Here is a 23,312-nt window from a genome sequence, read left to right on the forward strand (position 1 = left end):
TTTATTTTTATTATTATTATTATTAGCTAAAAAGTCAACCTTTATTCATTTCTTTTAGCTCGAGCCAACCCCGAGGACGTTTTCCATTTGGATTTTTCTTATCCTTTTGCGACTTCCGCAATTACGTTACCTTAGAAAAACACAGTTGATTAATTAGTTCAAGATTCATCATGTCCTGCATCTCAAACCAAAAAGAGAGATCAGGAATCAAGAATACATCAAATTTGAGACAATATATCAAGAATCTTTACCTATCAGGAGATGACAATCATCTTTTCTACCAACAATTTCTTGAAGGTTTTGCAATACTTAAGAAAGAGCAGCAGCATCCAAAAATACCTACTTTGCGGCAGCTCATCCCTGCAATAAGCCTTCTGCTGCTTCAATCCATGTGGAACACAAAACTGCACCAGCTTAGTTACATAGTAAATCCAGCACTAAATTATTGCACTCTACCCTTGTCCTGACATCAAGATCAAATGTTTTCTCCCAGAGGTAATTCTGCAAGCTTCGGAGGTGTCCCAAGTACCCGATCCATATCAAAACGAACTTCAATGTTGCGAATACTGTACCCAACCACCATCAGCCAATAAAGCAGTTTGGCAAGTTCTGGTGCACTAGTCTCTGTTATACTTGTCTGCAAGCAGAAACAAAAGTTTAAAAAGTTCAGAACTCAAATTTGATTGATTATGAAGTAGATCGGGGAAGAATTATAATATTTCTTAGGACCAGCATCAGTTATGCTGTACTAGCATTTTATTGAAAGATCCAAATCCCCAATAGACATCGATTCAATTGTTATTACATTCAGATGGGGGAGAAAAGGAGGGAGGGGTAAAAAAGGGAGCTAAGTTCTCAAATAAGATTGTTGTATTTGTCAATGAAATGCAAGTCTATTACTACTCTTCATCAAAATCAGGAAAAATATCCACACAAAAGGTTAAGACAAAAAAAATAACAGTTCTTTGAATCAGACCAAACAATTTGACTTTCTTCAAGGAACCAACATTACATAATCTACATAAACCATCTTCAGCTAGCATTTTGAATTTTCCCAAAATAAACCACATAATGAGTAATCATGTAAAACAGGTAAGTGAAATGAAGTGCCATATACTAAGGAAAAGCATTTTGAGAACTCCAAACTCTGGCTGAATTAAACATGTCCAACCAATTTAGATAGTTTATCAGTTACATTAGTTACATTAGGGTTGAACGCAAATTCTTGAGGTCAACAATCCATTAAACGGAGAAAAAAGCCAAATTGGTTCAGTGCAAAGGCAAACCTTCATTTCTTCTGGATCTGCAACAGCTAAGAGCCGCTTAATAAAGGTGTTCATGGCAAGCATGACATCCTCTCCAGCACTACTTGTCAACTCCTACAGAATCGTAAACATGTAATCCAAAGTAAGAATCTATTTATATAAATATGATAAAGCTGATCTCAAAATGAACTCCACTAAAACATGACAAGTGGCGCTCTATTAAATTTTTTCCTATTTGTCCATTCATTTTGTGCTAATTCCCCGAACAATTTTACAACATCAATTGCTGACATGTAGTGATATGTAAATACTTAAAAACCTACATGGCATTTAATAAAAAAAAATATGACAATAGTTACAATTTAATTAATATTAGGAAAACTAACAGTCACAGTTATAAATTAAATAAATCAAAATAACCTTTTTATTTTCCACTATAATTATAAAATCATGTACTTAATTCTTTATAATAAAAAAATTTATGACAATAGTTACAATTTAATTAATACTAAGAAACCTAAAAGTTATAATTATAAACTATATAAACCAATATCACACGTCAAAAATCAAATTAGTCACCTCCTAATGCAAATAGAAGGTACAATGTCCAATTAAAATTTTTCCTCAAATCTACCAAATGATATTTTAGTAATCAAGGCATTAGAAGAAGATGATAAATAATTTGCACAAATATCACTACGGTAATCTTCATCTTATAAGAATTTATTTATACACATTTTGTTGGTATCTTATTATTTATTCTTTACATTCATTTTCAATTTATATTTATTCTTTGCATTTATTTTCTTTATATTTTCACAATTTTTTTTACAAGCTATTCTTAAAACATTTTAAATAAATTAAGTATAAATATATAGAAAAAGCTATATAGTCATATCTTTATTCAATTAAATAATATACCAATAGTGATTACACCGCGCAATGCACGGGCAAAAGCTTAGTTAGAAAACAAAGCTAATTGTTACTCCATTTAACCTGACAAAACAAAGCAGCGAGCAAGGACGTAACTGAAAGTTATATTTCAAATTTCGACTTGCCACAAAAATTATATTTCAAACAACTGAAATGTGATGCTTTCTGAAATGATAAATGCACAAAAAGGCAGTACTAAGCATGGAACCACAATAATTATAAACAGTACCCAGAATGATTAAATTTTACCTAAAACTATCTTTAACTGTTTATTAACACATCTGTTAATGGTAGGCAGCAAATGGCAATCACTCTTTACCTTCAGATTTTGTGGCTCAAGAGACTTGAGATATTCTAACAACTCATTCTGTCCATTTGCAGATTTTCCACCAACTTGATGATTGAGTTCTTCAATTTCTGCTTCAAGTAACTCAATATACTTTTTAGCATCTATTTTCTCAGGACCAGAAACATTATTCCACCTAATAACTTCACCAGACAGATTCTTCTGTGTAGCCGGTGCATAATCTGGCAAATCCTGTAACAGTCGCAGCATCTAATTATAAACTGCAATAGGTAAATTTAAAAAAGGATTCCGTACCTCATGCAACAATTTTATACTACAAGGCAGCACTTTAGCTAAATGAAACTTAAAAATAGACAAATAAAAGAATAAAACGAATTTTTAGGTCATTTGGCCTTTTGAAGAATTAACGATTTTTATACACTGTCAACATAAAAAGAAATTACCTTTTTATCTTGCACATCAGGTAGAGCAACTTGCTCCAAACTTTGTTGCAATTCCAAGCAGTACTGTGCATTCTTAAACATATAACCAGTCATCATAACACTGTACATAAGCTGTGCAAGATTTTCAGCTACCTATAAGAAACAGTCGAGCTGATTCTTGTTAAAAAAGAAGGCAGAGTTCTTGTCTTGCAAATCAACAAGACACAGAAATTCAAATACACTTACAGCGGTAACAGTTACAGCAAAAAATTGCGAGGGTAGTGTACCAATCATATTCGTCACTGTTTGTCGCATTGCATCAACTACCTGAACAAATAATTTCAAATATAGATGTTCTATATCCAATTTTCCACCCAACCAAAATTTTAAAGTAAACAAGATAGATTGATCTGTAAGAACACATCAAATGGCACCAAGAAGGGGGAATTTTTCAAAACCTGCTGTGGTGCCCTTTTGACAAATAGCTCCATAAACTCTGGCTGCACATTTTTAACGTACTCCAATAGAATTTCTCTCCTGGTCTTTGACTGCAATTCACAAAGGATATTCAAAATCTGAATTCAAACATATCCATGGCAGAGCAAATGTAGAACTGTAGTTGATTATGGTTTCCCCACTCCAAATGTCACAAAACCAAGAGTACTTGTCCTATTCAATAATATTAAAAATAAGAGTAAAATTTCCCCAATCCATTTAAAATTACACTCCATTTAACCCAAGGGCCTTTTGAGTTAATGTTGGAAATAGAAATGGAATGCAAGTTCTTGAGTATTTCATCTTGTTTAGCATCCAAAAATCCCAAATTTTGATGATATTTTAATATTTGATTCACTTGAAATTTGGAGGAAACAGAAACTAGTTTTTAAGGATAATTTTTAAACTTGTGAATAAATTATGTTTAATTATCTTAAAAATGAAATTGGAATGGGATGTGTATATGACATCAAGTTGCACACTTGCATTCCAGTTTCAAATCAAACCCTCTTTCATAAATTACACATACTAATGACTATCGTGATTACCAGCATTGCACACTCCCTATCTATTACCAACCAAAACACATCATTCACACAAAAGCCTCTACATTAACTCAAAATCATAAAATACTTACAAGGAAAATCATCAACTAAATCACATACATGCAAACAAATACTGAGAGAAGTGAGAAATACAAGATAAAAATAAAAATTACCGGAGTTCCATTGGGGGGCTTGGAATCACCGGAGTTACTTGCAGAGTCATCCTTGGAAAAATCATAAGCTCTAATTCTCAAAGCTAATCTTCCTTTAATACCATGCTTCGTTTTTCTTGAGAGAGTTGCTGAAGGTGAAGCAGAAACAATAATCGTAGAACTAGAAGCAGCAGCAGCAGAAGAAGAGGAAGAAGAAGATAATTTAGATACAAAGAGGGAGGGTTTCAGAGTCAAGGAATTCATCTGAGCTAACCACTAGTTCTCTGTAGTAAACTTTTCACAGCAGATGATGAAGTTGAATAACCTTAATATTATATTAATGGCATTCAAATAAAGCAATTAGGGATTGGAGTAAGCTTTTGGTGGATAAGAGCACAGTATCTTCGTGTGTTCCTCCCAGAGACGAGGATTTGTTTGGGGAAAAAGAGGATTCAGTTCCACCATATAACTGTGCGTCGGTCTATAGAGGATTAGTAAGTTATGTGATTGAATGGCTGAGATTGCTTCATTTGCTGTCGACCTTGTTATCCAACCGTAGATTCTGCCACATTCTTAAAGACGGTGCTTTAAGGCGCCAGGTTTAGGCTTTTGGGCGTGGGTTCCCATCCCATTCCCATAGCAACGTCCCGGTTTAATTCTGATTTTAATAAATTTAATTGTTAAAATTTTAAATATTTTAATTTTTCAATATATTTTTATTTAAAATTGGACTGCACTGATCAATTCCAATCTAATTTTTATTTAATTTAAAACTGATTTGATAAATTTAATTTTGATTTAATTTCACTTTCAAAATAAATTAATAGATGATTGCCGGATCTAGCTAATACCAGTACCAGTCAACTTCCGAACAGGAAAAAAGAAGTTCTAAAGATGCTTCGGAATAGGCAAGCAGTTCTCAATTTGGGAAAAGGAGTTCACAATCTCCAGGCAACTTTTTTTGGGAAAGACCTTATTCCTTTTATATTAAGGAGGTTGAGTGAGAGATTGAGAGGGTATAGAATCCCATTATTTAGATATTTATTAATTATTGAACCAAACACTCAAGAGATGGATGATATCCTTTTCTTTTTGAGCCTAGGGGAAACAGCAGGGATGGCTGGATCGGTGGATCCTACCACCGTTCTTCCCGTGAATGAAGCACTTAAAAATAAGAAAAGATTGAACCATGTCCCATGTGGTCTGAGGAATCTCTGCATATATTCTAATAGAATTTGTCCAAAATTTCAGGACCCATTCCTGCTGTGCTGATTATGCTTTCTGCAACAGAATGGCATGGGCTTCCACCCTTCAGTCCGCACGAACACCAGACTCTCAAAATAACTGCAATCTTTTAAAACTTAAAAATTAATTCAGCTTAATATTTTTTAGAATTTGTAAAATTAATTTGTATATATAAAATTTTAATATTTAATTTAAATAAAAATTTATTTAAAATTTTTAATAATAAATTTCATAAAATTTATTATAATTAAATTAATTTTTTTTAAAATTGATAAAAGTTATAAATAAATTTTAAATTTAAAATTATATATATTTTAAGTAATAAAATTATTATTTTATTATATATTATTTTATTTATTTTAAATAAAAAAATTACTTCATTTGAAATGAATTTTATTTTTAATAGAAAATATATTGAATGAAAAATTTTATTTTTAAATAAATTTTATCAAATAAATAAATTTTATCACAAAATTAAATCAAATAGGTCTTAAACTTAATTTAATAAACTAAAAGTATAGGATGTTAATTATAGTTTTAAATAAAATTCTATTGTGTTTAAAATAAATATTAATTAATTTTTCTTAATTATATATAAAAAAGAGCCACTCAAATCAAATAATATAATATTTATATTTAACTTATTAAATTATTTAAATTAAAGCTTGACATAATTTTTAATCGAATTAATTTAAGTTTTTCTTTTGTGAGAATCCAAGTATTTTTTTAAATAATCTAATAACACTTCCATCCATGCTTGCTACTAGCAACAACCAATCATAAACCGGGGAGGGCCACTCTGGCGTATAGATGGAATAGGGTGAAAAAGATTATAGAAAAAAAAAACGAAGAAATAATTTAATTTACAACAAATTTAACAGCGAAAACTGACTTAGCCAGCCCAGCCAGCTCACAATTACAGGCCACTGTAAGTAATTTTATTTTGGGGTTTCACCTAATCATTCATATATTCTATAAGTATTCCTTCATTTTCTCTGTGTCTCCGACTCAAAGCCCATCCGATGCCAATCCGCTAACGCGCCGATAATCAATCCTTGTCGTTTATCTCCAGTTCACAGCTCTTTTATCAAGTACGCTGGCTCATGCGCCTCTCCCTCCTGCCAATGCTGGACTCTAAGCATTAGCAGATCGATTTCTTTTAAAGCGGGAGAGCTGAGAAGAGACAGTGCTCCAAAACCACCGTAAATGGCTTTTCATAGGCGGCGCCATCACTATTACAACCGCCTCCGTTCTTTGCTTCCCGTGATATCCGCTGTTTCCGGTGTTCTTCTCATCCTCTTTGGTCTCCTCTCCATTCTCACTCCTTCTCCCATCGATTCAGATAGTTTTCACCACCCTGGCCATGTCTACTCGGTATTCACATTTGCTACATCTCGCGCTCTCTGCGTATACGTACATCTATAGATACATGTTTTTGTACGTGCTAATTTTGATTTCGGATGTCGTCTTGGTTACTCATTTTATCAGTCAAACGTTGGAGCTGATGTTGCAGTTGGAGAAACAGTTTTTCGTGTGCCGGTTAGGGTTTGAAATTTATTTTAATTATCAGCATAAAAGTATTTCTTTTGGAGCTGATTTCAGTTTGTTTTTTTTTTTTTTGGATCGTGACTTCACTTGCTTGATGTGATTTGCTATTATTTTATGGTACATTAGAGCGCTGGAGGGAGATTGGATTATGATATTTGGACATCAAGAAATTCCAAATTCTACTATGGATGCAGTAATGCGACCAGGAGTTTTGCGAGTATGCATATTGTATTTCATTGAGGCTTACAGTTAGCAGCATTAATTGAATTGATCGTGTACTTGTTGCTTTTGTAATTTTGTGAGGTTCCTTTATAGTAATTGAACCACTTTTTTGAGCTTAACTGGCCCAATCATGCCGCAGATGCTGACACTATTACCCAACGTGATCGATATTTGCTGATCGCTACAAGTGGAGGCTTGAATCAACAAAGGACGGGGGTAATTTTCTGAGCTACCATTTTATACTGTAGTTCTATTGGTGTTTTTCCTCCAACCACTTTTGTATATGTGCTACACTACCATGAAATAGTTTGTGATTTAAAATAGTTTGGTTGCGAATTTCGTGAAGCAATCATTTCAATTATGGTAGCTGTAATATTGAATCCAGTTATTCTCCTACCTGGAGGCTTTTTTTTTTTTTTCACTATGATTTTTAGACATTAGACCACATTGTTCTGTTGCTCTGCTGCATCATGATTACTAGTTATTTTGATCAATCTGGTGTTTTATGTGAGGTTTGATTCCACACTTATGCAGATTACTGATGCTGTTGTTGCTGCCCGCATTTTAAATGCTACTCTTGTTGTTCCAAAGTTGGACCAGAAATCCTTTTGGAAGGATGCAAGGTTAGTTATGAATGAGCACAACTGTATAAGCGCTTAAATCTTTGAAAGAACAAATATAGGTACGTATTTAACTACAACGTTAGATAACTACCTTTGTTATTTGCAGTAATTTTGCAGATATTTTTGATGTTGATTGGTTTGTCAAATCTTTATCAAATGATGTCAAAATCATAAAAAATCTCCCAAGAAGGGGAGGGAAAACTTGGACTCCACGTAACATGCGTGTTCCAAGGAAGTGTAGTGAGAGATGTTATCAAAATCGTGTATTACCTGTTCTTTTGAAAAGGCATGTAAGTTCTCAGTTCTCCTCAACTTTTTCTTCCTCCTCCTTCTTCTTCTTTTTACTTTTTTTTTTTAATTGCTTTATATATTTTGATCATGTGTTACAAAATTGCATGTGTTCTGCTTAGTTATGTTTATATCCTGCATTCTCACTACCACTCTCTAATATCACTCCTACCTAAAACAAAATAAAATCAATATCACTACTACGTTTTGAAGAACATACTTGAGAAATTCTAGCATTGAAATATGTATATCAAATGTACATAATCAAATACAAGCAATCTTATGGCTTTGACATTACGACTTTTCTCTAATCTCTATTTTCCTCAAATCCTGAGTTTGTATTGACATTTATATACACCTTGCAATTCAGTGTACTGGCATTTGAAATCATGGATTGATTTAACTAATTTTTCATGGTTGGTGTTGTTACATTTTGTCTTGTGTTGAATGATTAGCTTATTATTTTAGAAATGACATTGCTTCTCTTAATTATGTGACAGGCAATTCAGCTGACCAAGTTTGATTACAGGCTTGCAAACAAGTTGGACTCACAATTGCAAAAGTTGAGATGTAGAGTTAACTACCATGCTTTGAAGTTTACAAATCCTATTCTTGAAATGGGCAAGACATTAGTCCACAGGATGAGGATGAAAAGCAAGCATTTTATTGCTTTGCACCTTAGGTATTCTGATTGAATTTCATCTGCACTCCTTGCATAGTTATTAAAGAAGCACGCCTTAGGCTCAAGGCTCACCAGGCTTGAACCTTAGCGCCTTATGCGCCTTTGTTCTAGGCACAAGGTTCTAGAAAGACATAACTTCTTTATTTTTCACCCTTAGTGAGCATTTTCATTGGCAAAAAGGACTACCACCTAAATTTGATATTTGACAATCTATAAGAATCCTATATTGATGCACTAGAAAGTTTTTGGAATTAGCATCGTTGGTGATAACTAGTTATCAAAATCTCATCAAATAGCACACCCAAAATTGCAAATCTTCGATATTTCCATTAACACTAACACTCTATTATTATCTTTTTTTTAAAAAGAATGTTACATCTACACCTATTTCAAGATATATGTTAAGGGAAAAGGAAAAGCATCACATTTATTTGACTTTTATGGATTTTTTATTTTTTAATTTTTTTTTTTTTACTTTTGCGCCTCATCTCGCTTAAGTGTGCGCCTATACTTTGCACCTTGTGCCTAGGCTCTAGGACCCCTTGGCGCCTTGGTGTGCCTTGAGTCTTTAATAACTATGACACCTTGGTTAATGGTTACCACTGAAATATTGAAGCATGTGGTTACCCATGTGAAATCAAGACCATGTGAAATCAAGTGGTTGTGCACATACATAAAAGCCTCTGGCTCATTTACAAACATGCGATATGACTGTATGACTGTTTTAGACGATATAGAGTATAGGCATACATAAAATGCTTTAATTCTTCCACAGACATGTAAAGATTAAATGCATGATGACTGTTTGAGGTGATAGTTTGAATTCTTGATAGGCTGATGCATGTAAGAGCAAAGCATACTAGCCTCAAATTTCTGCATTGGTAGTTATACATGCACAATGTGGAAGTTTATGTTCGCCAGCTGATGACTTCTACATTCAAGAAGTTGACATTTGCTTTGGACAATTATTACATGGTTTCTTGATGCAATTAAATGGCCCTGACTACAGGTATGAACCTGATATGTTGGCATTCTCTGGATGCTATTATGGTGGAGGTGATAGGGAAAGGGAAGAACTGGGTGCCATACGGAGGAGGTGGAAAACTTTACATGTAAGGTTCAATACAAACAATAAATTTTAGGTTTTGTAAAAGAATAATGAGAATCCAAAGCATTTGCTGTAGGTTTAGTTTTTCAGTATTGAAAATTTTTTCTTTTTTTATGCAATATTAGATACTTATTGATTGCAAGTTATTATGTCTTTGCAAAATCATCAATCATTGCAGTTGGATGATTAGCACTTTGAATATTTATGAGGTTTTTATTTATTATAGAAAGATGCTGAGAGCTTTATTGTAATGAGGATTCATTCAAATTTTTGAATTTGAGCTGAGTAATCTTCAGTTCTGTTAATTTTTTCTTTATTTTCTTTTATATGTGTTGAGCTCTAACACTATATTTGAAAGTTTATGTTGGATAGAAAAAGAAAGGATAGTGTTTAATCCATGGGATTGGAAAATAAAAGAAATGAAAGGTTAGGCAATTTTTTCATGTTTGTAATTTTGAAGGATAGGAAATGATTTTAGGCATTAAGGGTAAAATAGTCATATTTAAAAAACTATTTTTAATGTTATGGGAGGGATAACTCTGATTCACTCAATTTTGATGGGAAATAAAGCGTGGTTTGAAGGAATAAATTAGCCCTCCTCTTCCTTTCTTTTTCCTCATAAAACTTTCAAACAGGAGATATCATTTAGTCCTTTTTTTTTTTGTTGCTCTTTCCTCTCCATCCGAACAAAGTGCAAGATTAGATGAAGTATGAGTAAGATTTATTTTCGTATATTTGCAGATGAAAAATTCTGATAAGGAAAGGAGGCATGGAAAATGCCCTCTCACTCCAAAGGAAGTTGGTCTCATGTTGAGAGCATTAGGTTATGGCAGTGACGCTCATATTTATGTGGCTTCTGGAGAAGTATACAGAGGTGAAGAATCATTGGCTCCCCTGAAGGCACTCTTCCCAAACTTCTATACTAAAGAGACTATAGCCAGAAAGGAGGAGTTGGAACCATTTTCTTCATTTTCTTCCCGAATGGCTGCACTTGACTTTATTGTTTGTGATGAAAGTGATGTATTTGTTACCAACAACAATGGTAATATGGCTAGAATATTAGCTGGACGGAGGTAATTTATCTTTTCTACTCTCCTTTATTCTTCGTTTTCTTGTTTCCTGCTGCCAATGACTAATTTTATGTGTTTCCTTGAATTGTAGGAAATATTTTGGACATAAACCTACCATTCGTCCAAATGCTAAAAAACTTTATCGATTGTTCTTGAATGAAGGTAACATAACATGGGATGTTTTTGCATCCAAAGTCCGTACTTACCAGCGCGGCTTCATGGGGGAGCCAAAGGAGGTTAGGCCAGGGAGGGGGGAGTTTCACGAGAACCCACACACCTGCATCTGTGAAGATTCTTATGAAGCCAAGGCAAAGAAAGAATCAGGACCCAGAAAGTATGGGAAGGGATATAATGCTACTGGAGAGGATAGTACTAATGATGATCTAAATGTTGACGACGAGCCAGAATTGCCTGAACCTGATAATGATGGTGATCAAGAAGGCCCTCTGGAGGATGATCCTTTCAATGGTACAGGTTTGGATTATGAGGGATTCAACTCTGAGGAACCAGAATTGGAAGAAATGGTTTCAGACTGAGCTACACTGAATTTCTGCCTTGTGCAATCAATTCTTTCCAAACTTCCATTGCTTGCTTTGGGTCATGCTGCTGCATATTGTCAGTATTGTTAACCTTGTGTATATAACACTGCTATTATAGATGGGGGAAAAGCACCCTCAAGGGAGCATCCTACCATAAATCAGCAAGATATGGGATTGAGTTGAGGATGATAGCTTTCATTGAGCCTTCTGCCTCTTTTGCTGTGAAAGTCAAGAAATGGATATGAGGCAGGAGTTGGATTATGAATTTTGGTCTATAGAAAATGATCAAAAGGGTAGATGAAAAGAGAAAAAGAAGAAACAAAAAAAAGAAAAGAAATGAGGTGGAAAAAAGAAAAGGATTATTGTAGTTGAAGTGATCTTCCATCTTGCTTAATTTATTTCTTTCTTATTTTTATTTTTATTTCGGTTGGGAGGAGAGGAAGGATGATGAATCAAGGTTTTTCATTTTTGTTTCACGAGTGAAAGAACTATCCTGCGAAGCTGGACTTTTCTTGTGAACATCAATCTATATGTTGAATCCTTAGTGCCGAACTTTGTGCGAGTTGTGTTGGGGAAATTTACATGATGAATCAAGGTTTTTCATTTTTGTTTCACGAGTGAAAGAACCATCCTGCGAAGCTGGACTCTTCTTGTGAACATCAATCTATATGTTGAATCCTTAGTGCCGAACTTTGTGCGAGTTGTGTCGTGGAAATTTACCGAGTTGTACAAAAATCTGAATTTTTCTTAACGAGTTATTTATATGAATATGACGGAGGCATGATGTTGCTTACTTGATCGTTAGATCCAATGTAAAGGAGATTATGTTGTGGCATTCAATGATCCAGCCTACTACTTATCATCATACTGATTATGATATTCAATCAGAAGCTTAACTGACTCCCTGAATCAATTTTGCAGCGTGGAGGTTGTTCTGACTGACCAAGGGTTTAAGATCTATTTCAAGTGACCTAGTCAGTCCCCATGAAAACAATCAGAAGGTAAAGCCTTGAATTTTTTGTTAGGTCATCGGAATAACACGAGTGATATGGGAAGTGATTCTCATTAGGGAAGAGAAAAAGGATAATTATTAAAAAAAAAAAGACATGTAATCTGAGATTAGTTTTAATTAAATATCTCAACGTTCAAGTTTAGGTTTTAATGTAGGTGTTGAAAGATTTCTTTAGCTGTGCGGGATAGGATAGGACTATATTTTAGGATGCGAAAAAGGCATTTTTTTTTTTCAAAATATTAAAAATAATATATTACCGATGCATTGTTGATGTTCCTTATTTTAACACAGCGACTTGTTGGGAGCCTTGAATTCCTTCCCATAAGATTGCAGCGATTATCGATACTTAGCAGAGCCCGGCCCAAGCAATGAAAGAGTCCACTTGCCTCCAATCCATTATTGTCGCGGAGCATGGGCCCTCTCACCTTGGAGCCGATGCACACTCGCCCCAAAAAGCCCATAATCCTATTGGTGATAAAGAAATAAAATAAAATAAAATAAAGTTCAACACAAACGAAATCGGAGGAAAAACATAAGTCGTTGCTGGTAGCGTTACCATGGAGAGTTAGCTAGTTTTGATACTTTTTTTGGTAGTGGTGTCGACAGCCGACTGCTCACGAAAATGCAAGGAGCATCTTCAGGCGTAGGATATGGTCTCAAATATCAGGTCCAAATGAAATCCCTAACTCACTTCTCTTCATAACCCTTTCAAATCTGCCATTCATAACCCTAATTTTGTCTTCTCAATCCTATCCAGGCTAGATGCATATCAGATGTGAAAGCAGATACCGATCACACCAGCTTCATCACCGGCACTCTCAGCCTTAGAGAGGAAAATGAGGTCTGCTTTCTTTTCCTTGATTAGTTAGAATGGTGGTCAGTGCTTACTTTATTGAATGTTGATCTAATGAATTGAATTGAAATTTGATCCCAGGTGCATTTGATTCGGCTTTCTTCTGGTGGAACTGAACTCATATGCGAGGGCTTGTTTTCGCATCCTAATGAGATCTGGGACCTCTCTTCGTGTCCCTTTGATCAACGCATCTTCTCCACTGTCTTCTCCACTGGTACCTTATCGATCCCCATCTGCTTGTGTTTGTTCTTTCTTATAATTATTATTAATTGTTTTTAGTGCATTGTGAAATTTGTTTGCAATCGTAGTTTTCAGGCTTGACTTACTGGTTTTGCGGTTAATCTGCATTAAATACTAGGGAAATATTTGGCCTGTAATTAATGATTAAATCACGATATTGTACGATTTTCTTTGGTTGGGAGTTGATTGCTGGATTATTAGTGTGATATTTGAGCATTATGACTTTTTTTCAGTGAATCTATTTCTCACATGAAAAATTGAAAGATCTAGCTGAAAATGTTGCTTGCTTTTCTCATAATTTTTTTTGCAACCATTAGAATTGCAGCAATTGCTGAGTTTTCTTGTCATTATTGAAGGTGAATCATATGGAGCAGCTGTATGGCAGATTCCTGAGTTATATGGCCAGCTAAATTCACCTCAATTAGAAAAAATTGCATCTCTTGATGCACACTCTGGCAAGATTAATTGGTTAGTTTATACATCCTTCTCTTACAAGTCAATGCCTGTGCATCCTTCTCTTATTTGTGTTATCATAGTTATTCTGTAAAATGAACCAAAAATTTCAACAAGCTTGAGGCAACTTTAGAAAATTTATTAGAACTGTATCCCACACCTATAAGAAAACATTTGGTTCTTTGGTCTTATAGTCATGCAATCTAATCTGATAATCTTGTTTTCTGCAGTGTTATCGTGTTTAATTTTTCCTTTTAAGTTCCTTTTAATCATATGAATTTTGTATTTAATGCTTAATTAGTGGGGTTTAATCCTTGCATATTTTCCTTTGGCTCACTTTATTTGTTCGTCAAACAGCATTTTGTGGTGGCCATCTGGGAGAAATGATAAGCTGATCAGCATTGATGAGGAAAATCTTTTCTTATGGAGTTTAGATTGTTCTAAAAAAGCAGCCCAGGTATAGTTTGTGATGAGATTCTGGCATAATGATGCTTCTGGTGTTTATGTTTGCAGTCCAATATGTAACTGCTGAGTCATGCCATCAAGTGAATCATATTTTTGGTCATTTTTCTTGCTGGTGTCTTGGAAGACACCATTAGTTTCCAGTTTGTGACCCTAAATTAATTTTGCTTGTTAAGAAAATGCATATTCTTATGCTTGTACTTATTCAGATGTTTTTGCAAAATCTAGGTGCAATCTAAGGAGTCAGCTGGTATGTTGCATTACTTATCTGGTGGAGCCTGGGACCCGCATGATGTGAATGCTGTTGCAGCAACTTGTGAATCCTCAGTCCAGTTTTGGGATCTACGAACAATGAAGTATAATATTTTTGCATAATTTTTTTTGGTTGGTAGTGTTTTCATCCTGAGCTGGAAAGTAATCCATTTTTTCATAAAGCATCATGGACAATTGAGTTAGAAGGATGGACGTATCTTTTTTTGTGGAATAACAACTTTGTGTTTACAAATCTTTCGCATATATTCTGTAACTCCATAATCTTAGTTGTGTATTGGCTAAATGTTGAGTACTCTTTCATGTAAGCTTTTTACTTAACTAATCCATTTTTTCCATCATGTTTCATTATGGCTAATGACATTACTTGTGTACTTGCAGCAAGACAAATTCAATTGACTGTACCCATGTCCGCAATGTTGACTATGACACCAAGAAGAAGCACATACTTGTAAGGGTTCAGCGCTTTTTGTCCATACGTATTCTTGCTCAATGGATTTTTAATTTCTTTTCCCCCCTCTTAGACTATAGCTAATGTAGTATTTCTTTTAAATTGATATTTTTACACATTCTGTCTTTTCATGTGCACGCCCATTGTTATGGAATTGTGAACTTGTATGTAATGGATGAGAACACACACACACACACACACACACACACGCACAAACACACATATTTGACTGCTTTTAAGAGTTACCTCTTGCAAATGGGAATATTTGTATGCAAATGAGATAATGATCTATTTCGAAGTTCTCTAGTAAAGCTTCTAGTCTTTCTATCCTTTAAAATAACTCTCTTTAGATATTATGTTTTGTTCTTTGGCTTTGGCAATAATAGCACTGCTGTTCAACGTCCTAGCTTTTTTGAATTAATTGCTGCAGGTTACTGCAGAGGATGAATCTGGAATACATGTATGGGACCTTAGAATGCCAAAGGTTCCTATCAAAGAGCTCCCTGGACATGCACACTGGTATTGATATGGGCTCTGTTAGGATTCTGAAAGATTTCTTTTGGCCACGTTACCAATTGATGAACAGATTTATCATATGCTTCCCTGTGTTTTTATATCTTTTTTATTTGCTTAGTTTTGATGTCAGTTGGTTCTTTTCTGGTGTCTAATTGTAAGTGATCATGTTTAGGTATTTTATCTTTGTCATTATGTTTGCATTTGTTGGCAGGACGTGGGCAATTTCGTGTAACCCTGAGTACGATGGGCTGATTCTGGTATCTTTCCTTCTCTCTCTGACATTCATGCAAATGCATGCACACACAGACACAAAAACATGCTTAGAGTAAAAGTCAAGAATACAACTTACACTTTTCCTTTGACATTTCCACTTAATATCTTGTTTTAAAGAGGATCTTTGCTCTTCAATGTCAAGTAGAAATGAGGAAAAGGTTGGAATACTTGTTGATAATAAATGGTTGTGAAAGAATCTTTTTTATTTTCCTAAGATAATGTGCTTTTGTTAATGGACTATCTTTGGTTGACAGGGGTAGTTAGTTGAGTAATTGGTAGCAATTCTCACTACTACTTTATCATGGTATTGTTGTATAGTATTACAACTTAAATCAAGTAGTTTTGATTTTTCAGTCTAGGTTAGATTAGAATATGGTCGTCTCTAGCTGTTCAAGTCATTTTTGATGTGAAAATATGGCATTGGCGACCTTCCCTTTCAAGGCATTAATCTCTGGCTAATTGTGATAATTGATGAAAGAATACATCGTATGAATCCTAGTTCTGCTTATTATATGCATTTTACTGACCAGAGTTGAGCATTGCAGAGTGGCGGTACCGATTCAACAGTGAACTTGTGGTTGGCTTCTACATCAACTGGTGATGGGATGACTTCTGAGAGGTTATTTTCTTGCCTATATCCTTGAAGTTTATTATGACTTCCTATTTCATCTATGAAATTATAAATATCTTTGCTTTTGGCAGCCTGGTTGAGTCACCAACTCAGCTAGTTGATCCATTGCTTAATTCATACAGTGATTATGAAGACAGTGTTTATGGTAACCAGCCCAGCCATCTGGTATCTTATGAACAGAATTTTGAATTACATCTGACAAATTTAACTGACTGTAGGTCTTGCGTGGAGTTCTCGTGAGCCTTGGATTTTTGCTTCTTTATCTTATGATGGAAGAGTAAGGCATTTCAAACATTTATCATAGGGAGAAATGGTAGAAGTAAAGTTCTATTTTTTTGTGGGAGAAAACTTAGCAATTCTTTATTTTATTGAATAATTTGTTTAACCTTTTGTGGCTGGGAGCTGATTTAATCAAGAAACTGTCCTAAGCAAACACGAGTTGATATTATCATGTTTTTAGCCACAATATAGGACTTTGTTGACGCCCTACTAATAGACATTGCTTTAGGAGTGAGATTGCACGAGGAACTGATCAACAATCTCATCAATGAATTTTTTTTTTTTTTTTTTTATCCATTTGTGGCAGGTAATTGTAGAATCAGTAAAGCCTGTCCTCTCCAAAAAGTGAATTCAGTGAACTTTGCCCTTGTGCAACTTTCATTTGGTTTTCCACTGCCTAATGTAAATTGTTAGAGAGGACCACACAGAAGAACCATACCGAAAATATAATTTTGGGTGGTACCATGGAGAACCTACTGTGGCTCAACGAGGATGAAGTTGATGCCAGTGACCATTGAACCAAAGATGACCGAAGTCTTTTTCCTTGCATTTCAAGCGTTATTCATATGTTGGATGTTGAACGTTAAGGGAAGTAAATTAATTGGTAGCTGCATACAACCATAGTCTTTTGATTGTAGACCATCCCCTTTGGTTTTCACCATCCTTTGGCAAGTTACAAGTATTTATAACTGTGTCTGTTTAATGTGAACTCTCTGCTATTGTCTTGGAGAAATATACAGGATGTCCGTCTGAGAAAAAGAGTTCTGTAGTCTGTATTGTACACGAGACCTGCTAGACATGTTCTTTCTCTTGTTTCGGGTAGAATATGATAGATGAAATATGATTTTTTTCTATTTTCAAATATAAAAGATGCAATCGAATTTATTGAAAAGCTAAACTTGTTACATTGCGGAGAGGTTGCCTTTTTTTCTCAAGTAGCTTGCAGAAGCTCCATCAATTTCTTGCCATGAATATAAAATATTGGTAAGGTTCTGAACTCGGCTACTATTAAATCTTCTGTGCCCTGGGCATTCAATATTTATCTATTTATTTATTTTAATTGTTTAATAATAATTTAAAATATTTATTTAAAAATAAAATAAAATAAGGTAAAGAATATTTTATTAGTTGGTGTATATATATATATATATATATTATTTTTGAAATTAAATATATATCCATAATTTGAACAATCCAATTCAATAATAAATATCATTTCATTCTACACTTAATAGAGCTCTTAGAATATATATATGCTAATCACTTCTTCAGTTAAATTTTGCTCTCAAAATCTGTTTGTCACCTCATTTTTTTATCAAATACTCTCAACAGGTATTTTCATCATCTTTTATTTATTGTTATATGTGTACATATACATATATAAATATATAAAAATTTACGATTTATAATCTGATGTGCGTAGAAAATCCCTAAATTTTCTACTTCTTTATTCATCACCCTCGATTATGTTTTTAAGGAGATTTGAATATTCAGTTGAAATTGTCTCTCGTCCATTGAAAATAATCATTGTCTTAGAGGTTTCAGGTGAGTGGTAGTTATAGTACATGGCACCGTTTTAGTTCCTTTTAAAATTTCTCAACATTAAATTTGTTATTAAATGAAATTTTAAATCAGTATTTTAACAATTATTTTACATGTGATTTTCTAGGGTTTTATTTTATTATTGAATTTTATTTCGATTTTGATTAAATAATTGATTTTGTCAATTATCTCTGCATTAGAGCCATTAGGATTCCTGGAACATGCCTTTAATGTCTTTATATTGATTGATATCTGACTATAAAATTTACTAATGTGTTACACTGAATTGATTTGAAATTGATTTGATCTTATTGACTCTCTGAAATTATTGAAATAAACTATTGGAATTGCACTATCAGTTATTATTTGCTATCAGAAATTTTTTATTGATTTTGATTGATTTGTACAAATTGATTTTCTGTTTTGAATTGGTATCTGTGTCCAGTATCTGTTTCTGTTATCTGGCCCCACCGTGTGGACTATCACAGTATTAGGTTGTATTGTCGAGTCATGCATCATTGCAGTTTATGGTTTGCATTAGTATCATATGCATTGATATCTGTGAAGGAGGGGGAAGGTATCTAATATCTGGTAGCACGCTTACCATCTGACCTTTGGTGATGTGGGGTATCATCACCCTGGTGCGCCGTACCATAAAATTTTTATTGAATGAATTTCTTTTATATATATGTTTTATGAAATTATTTTATTAATGATTTTGATAGTATGAGCATGATTTTATTGAATAGAAAATTTATTGTGAAATTAATTAAGCGTCTGCCTGTTTCTATTCTGTTGTGTGCTATAATTATCATTCACTGAGCATTTAGCTCAAACCACGTTTTCTTTATCTGTTATCTGTTTCAGATCAGTAGAATTCTGCAGCTGATCCAAATATTCTGTCCATTTTCTAGAGACGGACAATCTTTGATTTGTTCTCATAGTATGCCCGAATTCATATTTTCTTGGGCTAATAATTGGTTTAGTTTATTGAATAGTTTAAGTTTTTATTTAAAATCTGTAGAGACTCCGCAGTTTACTTATGGGATATTTATGATGTTTATTCAACATTTTGTTTATTTAGATTTTATCTATTTTTTGAGATTAGTAAGTAACAATATATTCATTCAAGATACTCTGATAAGGCTTGCATGATTTAAGAATACTTAAATTATGCGTCGGTCACGGTTCAGAATTTTGGGTCGTGACAAAGTTGGTATCAGAGCCCGGTTGAGGTCTAGTAAACTTGCGGAGCATAGAATCCTTAACGTCTTTTCAGTTTATCATTGCTTTAGATGTTTGCATCCTTTATACCTTTTCATCTGTCTTAATTTGGCTCACATTTTCAAATTTAATGCTTATTTATTAAAATGAATAGGTATCTGGGTCTGTTAAACGTAAGAGGAGAGTTAGGGCCAAGGGTCTTAATGATGCAAACCTTGATCCAACAACGGAGGTACCACATCAAACTATTAATCAAACATTTGAACAAACACCTATGGCTAGGACCGGAGCACAACCATTCCTTTGTTTCTCCATACTTTTTCATGATATTTAGTATACCACCTACTTTGTTAGAGTATCCTTTATCTGTATCAACACCTATGAGGAATGCAATAGACACTGATATGGTGTATAGGGGATGTATAGTTGTATAGGGGATGTATAGTTCACATTAGAGATAGGAAATTAGCTACAAATCTTATTTCTTTAGATATATTTGAGTTTGATGTGATTTTAGGCATGGATTGGTTAGCCACTTATCACGTTTCATTAGATTGTCATAATAAAGTTATACTCTTTAAAATTCCTAGGGAGGCAGAATTTCAATTTCAGGGAGATCGCAGTATAGCCTAGTAATCTTATCTCAGTAGTAAGTGTTAGTCGATTATTGCGAAAGAGGTGTAAGGGGTATCTAGCTTATGTTAGAGACGTTCAAGTAGAAGGTGTAGGTTTGGAGAATGTTGCAGTGGTTAAGGAGTTTCCTGATGTATTTCCAGAAGATTTATCAGGTTTATCCCCGGAGCAAGAGGTAGAGTTTGGTATAGACTTAGTTCCTGGAACTGAGCCCATATCTATGCCACCTTATCGTATGGCACCTGCAGAACTTAAGGAGTTGAAGGAGTAGTTACAGGACCTACTAGATAAGGGGTTCATTCGCCCTAGTGTTTCTCCATAGGGTGCTCCTGTGTTATTTGTACGGAAGAAGGATGGGTCTTTGAGAATGTGCATTGATTATAGGCAATTGAATAAGGTGACTATGTGTAATAAGTATCCTCTTCCACGCATAGATGACCTGTTTGACCAACTTCAATGTGCAAAGTATTTTTCCAAGATTGATCTTTGATCTGGGTATCATCAATTGAGGGTCAAGAAAGAAGACATACTCAAGACGGCCTTTAAGACTAGGTATGGACACTATGAATTTTTTGTAATGTCTTTTGGTCTTACCAATGCTCCAGCCACTTTTATGGATCTCATGAATAGAGTTTTTAAGCCTTTCTTAGATCAATTTATTATAGTGTTCATCGATGACATTCTAGTGCACTCAAAGAGTAAAGAGGAGTATGAGCAGCATTTGAGAATTGTCCTTCAGACCTTACGGGAACACAAACTATATTCCAAGTTCTCAAAATGTGAGTTCTGGTTAGATAGTGTGGCTTTCCTAGGCCATACAGTATCTAAGGATGGGGTGTGCGTTGATAAGAAGAAAGTTGAGGCAGTGCTTCATTAGCCTAGACCCGCACCTGTGTCAGAGATTCGTAGTTTCTTAGGTTTAGCAGGGTATTATAGATGGTTTGTTCAAGACTTCTCTCGTATTGCAACACCTTTAACTAAGTTGACACAGAAGAATGTAAAATTTCAGTGGTCTGAGGCTTATGAAAAAAGTTTTCATGAGCTTAAGACTCATTTAACTACTGCACCAGTACTAGCCCTTCCGTCTGGATCAGGGGGTTATATAGTGTATTGTGATGCTTCTAGGATTGGTTTAGGATGTGTTTTGATGCAGCATGGACGGGTTATTGCATATGCTTTCTCGTCAGTTGAAAAGGCACAAGCAGAATTATCCAACTCATGATTTGGAAATGGCTACAGTAATTTTTGCTTTGAAAATCTGGAGGCACTATCTGTATGGTGAGAGTTGTGAAATCTTCACTGACCACAAAAGTCTCAAATACATCTTTGACCAACGTGATTTTAATCTTAGGCAAAAGAGATGGGTATAATTGCGGAAGGATTATGATTGCACCATACAGTATCACCCTGGAAAAGCTAATGTGGTGACTGATGCTCTAAGCAGGAAGTCTTCTAGTAGTTTAGCCCATATATCTACCAAGACGAGGCCTCTGATTGGTGAATTACATGAGTTGCTAGATCAGGGAGTAGAGTTTGAAATCGTAGCTGGATCATTCTTAGCACATTTTCAAGTTAGGCCTATCCTGATTGATCGAATTAAGTCTACTCAGAAGAGGGATTCTCAGTTGTGTGAGATTATAGATAGTATTCATCAAGGCCAAGCTCAAGGGTTCATGTTTGTCACGACCCAACCTATGGGCCGGACCAGCACTAGGACCTGGGCCAGCCTAAAGCCCCCGAGGCCCGTAGTAAGCCTAACTATTCATTAATCCAACTCTAAGGCCCATTTGGGCCCAATATCAAGAAATCAACCGGACGGAGTCCGGCCATAAAGTGGACCTTTCAAAGGGGAGTTTTTGGCTCACCCGACCTGTAAACAAAATATATCATCAATTGAGGAGCTCAGCTCACCCTCCGCATACTCATCAGCATAAAAATAAATGGGAGCTCAGCTCCCTCATCCAATCCATCAAACATGCATAGAATATAAGTTTACAGGTCCAAAATAATAATTTAGTTTACAGACCCAAATCAAATAAACATTTCTAACACATGCGGAAATTCTAAGATTTAACAAGTTTATATAAACGTTAATAATCGACCTGCGAGGAAGAAAGCAGGTTAATCTCAAAAATATCCTCTTGTGGCCTGAAAAAATATTGAACAGGAGTGAGCGTTCGACTCAGAGAGTAAAATATAAATTTTAACCATAATCTCTATAACTATCTAAAACTAATGCACCCTGTAGAGTGAAATGCAACATCAACAACATTTTCACATCATAACATCAGAAAGGTAATTTGGAGCACTCACACACCCTGTAGTATCAATCATAATATATGGGAGCTGATCCCCTATACAGCTCTCTTAAATCCAACCTGGTGCTAGCGAAGAACTCAAGCCGAACTTTCGCTTAATAAACCAAATCGAGGGTCCCAGCGAAGAACTCAAGCCGTGACTACCCCTCGAAGGATCGGGTCCCAGCGAAGAACTCAAGCCGTGACTACCCGTCCTATCCATAGTCCACACCACATCACACGCACGCCAACGCACGCACAGTGCTCCAAATTACCACAACAACATCAATGGCACTTTAACAGTTATCAATGCAATATAAATCGTGCCTAGAGTTTAACTACATAAATATATACATATAAGTGATGCATGGGCATAATTGAACATATAATAATAGTGAAATTACAGTTAAAATTAATATTTTACTCACAGACTTGACAACGGTCACTGTGGCGGCTGGGCGGAGGAAGAAGGCTGTCCCGGCTCACCTGACAATTACATTACAATTATTTAATACAAATGACTCAATACAAATCAAGAAAAGACCAAGTACGTCCTAAGTCGTGCCGAAAATCCGGCAGAGTCTCCCCTATACCTAGGACCTACCCAACCTGCAAAATGGCTCAAAACACACTTCTATATTCACAATCCATATATCCACAACTCAATCACATCACACAGCCCCTCCTGGGCCCATCAAATCAGTCATCCATCACAATATGTAAAATTTCAAT

The 23,312-nt window shown here is 34.8% G+C and overlaps 3 protein-coding genes across 4 annotated transcripts; 2 read left to right on the forward strand and 1 right to left on the reverse strand.

Moving 5' to 3' along the window:
- Nucleotides 1-131: 131 nt before the first annotated feature.
- On the reverse strand, nt 132-4,572 carry LOC110654381 (uncharacterized). Its single transcript, XM_021810345.2, has 7 exons — nt 4,141-4,572; nt 3,386-3,475; nt 3,174-3,254; nt 2,949-3,080; nt 2,518-2,736; nt 1,287-1,379; nt 132-637 (listed from the first exon to the last, which is right to left on the reverse strand). Exons 1-7 carry the CDS (start codon nt 4,381-4,383, stop codon nt 476-478), a joined length of 1,020 nt encoding a protein of 339 aa, XP_021666037.2. The 5' UTR covers nt 4,384-4,572; the 3' UTR covers nt 132-475.
- A 1,732-nt stretch (nt 4,573-6,304) lies between these two features.
- Nucleotides 6,305-12,237, forward strand: LOC110654378 (O-fucosyltransferase 16). Its single transcript, XM_021810340.2, has 10 exons — nt 6,305-6,738; nt 6,853-6,903; nt 7,039-7,129; nt 7,274-7,350; nt 7,669-7,757; nt 7,864-8,047; nt 8,546-8,727; nt 9,737-9,839; nt 10,577-10,908; nt 10,997-12,237. Exons 1-10 carry the CDS (start codon nt 6,571-6,573, stop codon nt 11,439-11,441), a joined length of 1,722 nt encoding a protein of 573 aa, XP_021666032.2. The 5' UTR covers nt 6,305-6,570; the 3' UTR covers nt 11,442-12,237.
- Nucleotides 12,238-12,948: 711 nt separating this feature from the next.
- On the forward strand, nt 12,949-17,738 carry LOC110654379 (WD repeat-containing protein DWA2). Of its 2 annotated transcripts, none has more exons than XM_058130754.1 (13): nt 12,949-13,123; nt 13,214-13,297; nt 13,391-13,523; nt 13,906-14,017; nt 14,360-14,459; nt 14,693-14,820; nt 15,116-15,185; nt 15,616-15,704; nt 15,913-15,958; nt 16,520-16,593; nt 16,677-16,750; nt 16,824-16,924; nt 17,192-17,738. In XM_058130754.1, exons 1-12 carry the CDS (start codon nt 13,079-13,081, stop codon nt 16,907-16,909), a joined length of 1,041 nt encoding a protein of 346 aa, XP_057986737.1. In that variant the 5' UTR covers nt 12,949-13,078; the 3' UTR covers nt 16,910-16,924; nt 17,192-17,738. The 2 variants fall into 2 exon arrangements, with proteins under 2 accessions (XP_057986737.1, XP_021666034.2); XM_021810342.2 differs by having other exon boundaries at nt 16,824-16,882.
- Nucleotides 17,739-23,312: the final 5,574 nt, after the last annotated feature.

This window comes from Hevea brasiliensis, chromosome 12 (assembly GCF_030052815.1).
Source record: "Hevea brasiliensis isolate MT/VB/25A 57/8 chromosome 12, ASM3005281v1, whole genome shotgun sequence".
NCBI classification, from domain to species: Eukaryota; Viridiplantae; Streptophyta; class Magnoliopsida; order Malpighiales; family Euphorbiaceae; genus Hevea; species Hevea brasiliensis.

What these genes read in the sequence shown, in the direction of transcription:
- LOC110654379 (XM_021810342.2), top strand. Translation starts at nt 13,079, where the DNA reads ATGCAAGGAGCATCTTCAGGCGTAGGATATGGTCTCAAATATCAG. An exon ending in CACTCTGGCAAGATTAATTG is followed by an intron (nt 14,018 to 14,359) that starts GTTAGTTTATAC and finishes TTCGTCAAACAG; the next exon opens with CATTTTGTGGTGGCCATCTG. An exon ending in TGGGATCTACGAACAATGAA is followed by an intron (nt 14,821 to 15,115) that starts GTATAATATTTT and finishes GTGTACTTGCAG; the next exon opens with CAAGACAAATTCAATTGACT.
- LOC110654381 (XM_021810345.2), bottom strand. Translation starts at nt 4,383, where the DNA reads ATGAATTCCTTGACTCTGAAACCCTCCCTCTTTGTATCTAAATTATCT. An exon ending in AGCCCCCCAATGGAACTCCG is followed by an intron (nt 3,476 to 4,140) that starts GTAATTTTTATT and finishes TGTGAATTGCAG; the next exon opens with TCAAAGACCAGGAGAGAAAT. An exon ending in TTGCTGTAACTGTTACCGCT is followed by an intron (nt 3,081 to 3,173) that starts GTAAGTGTATTT and finishes TGTTTCTTATAG; the next exon opens with GTAGCTGAAAATCTTGCACA.
- LOC110654378 (XM_021810340.2), top strand. Translation starts at nt 6,571, where the DNA reads ATGGCTTTTCATAGGCGGCGCCATCACTATTACAACCGCCTCCGTTCT. An exon ending in TGAATCAACAAAGGACGGGG is followed by an intron (nt 7,351 to 7,668) that starts GTAATTTTCTGA and finishes ACACTTATGCAG; the next exon opens with ATTACTGATGCTGTTGTTGC. An exon ending in GGAGGTGGAAAACTTTACAT is followed by an intron (nt 9,840 to 10,576) that starts GTAAGGTTCAAT and finishes GTATATTTGCAG; the next exon opens with ATGAAAAATTCTGATAAGGA.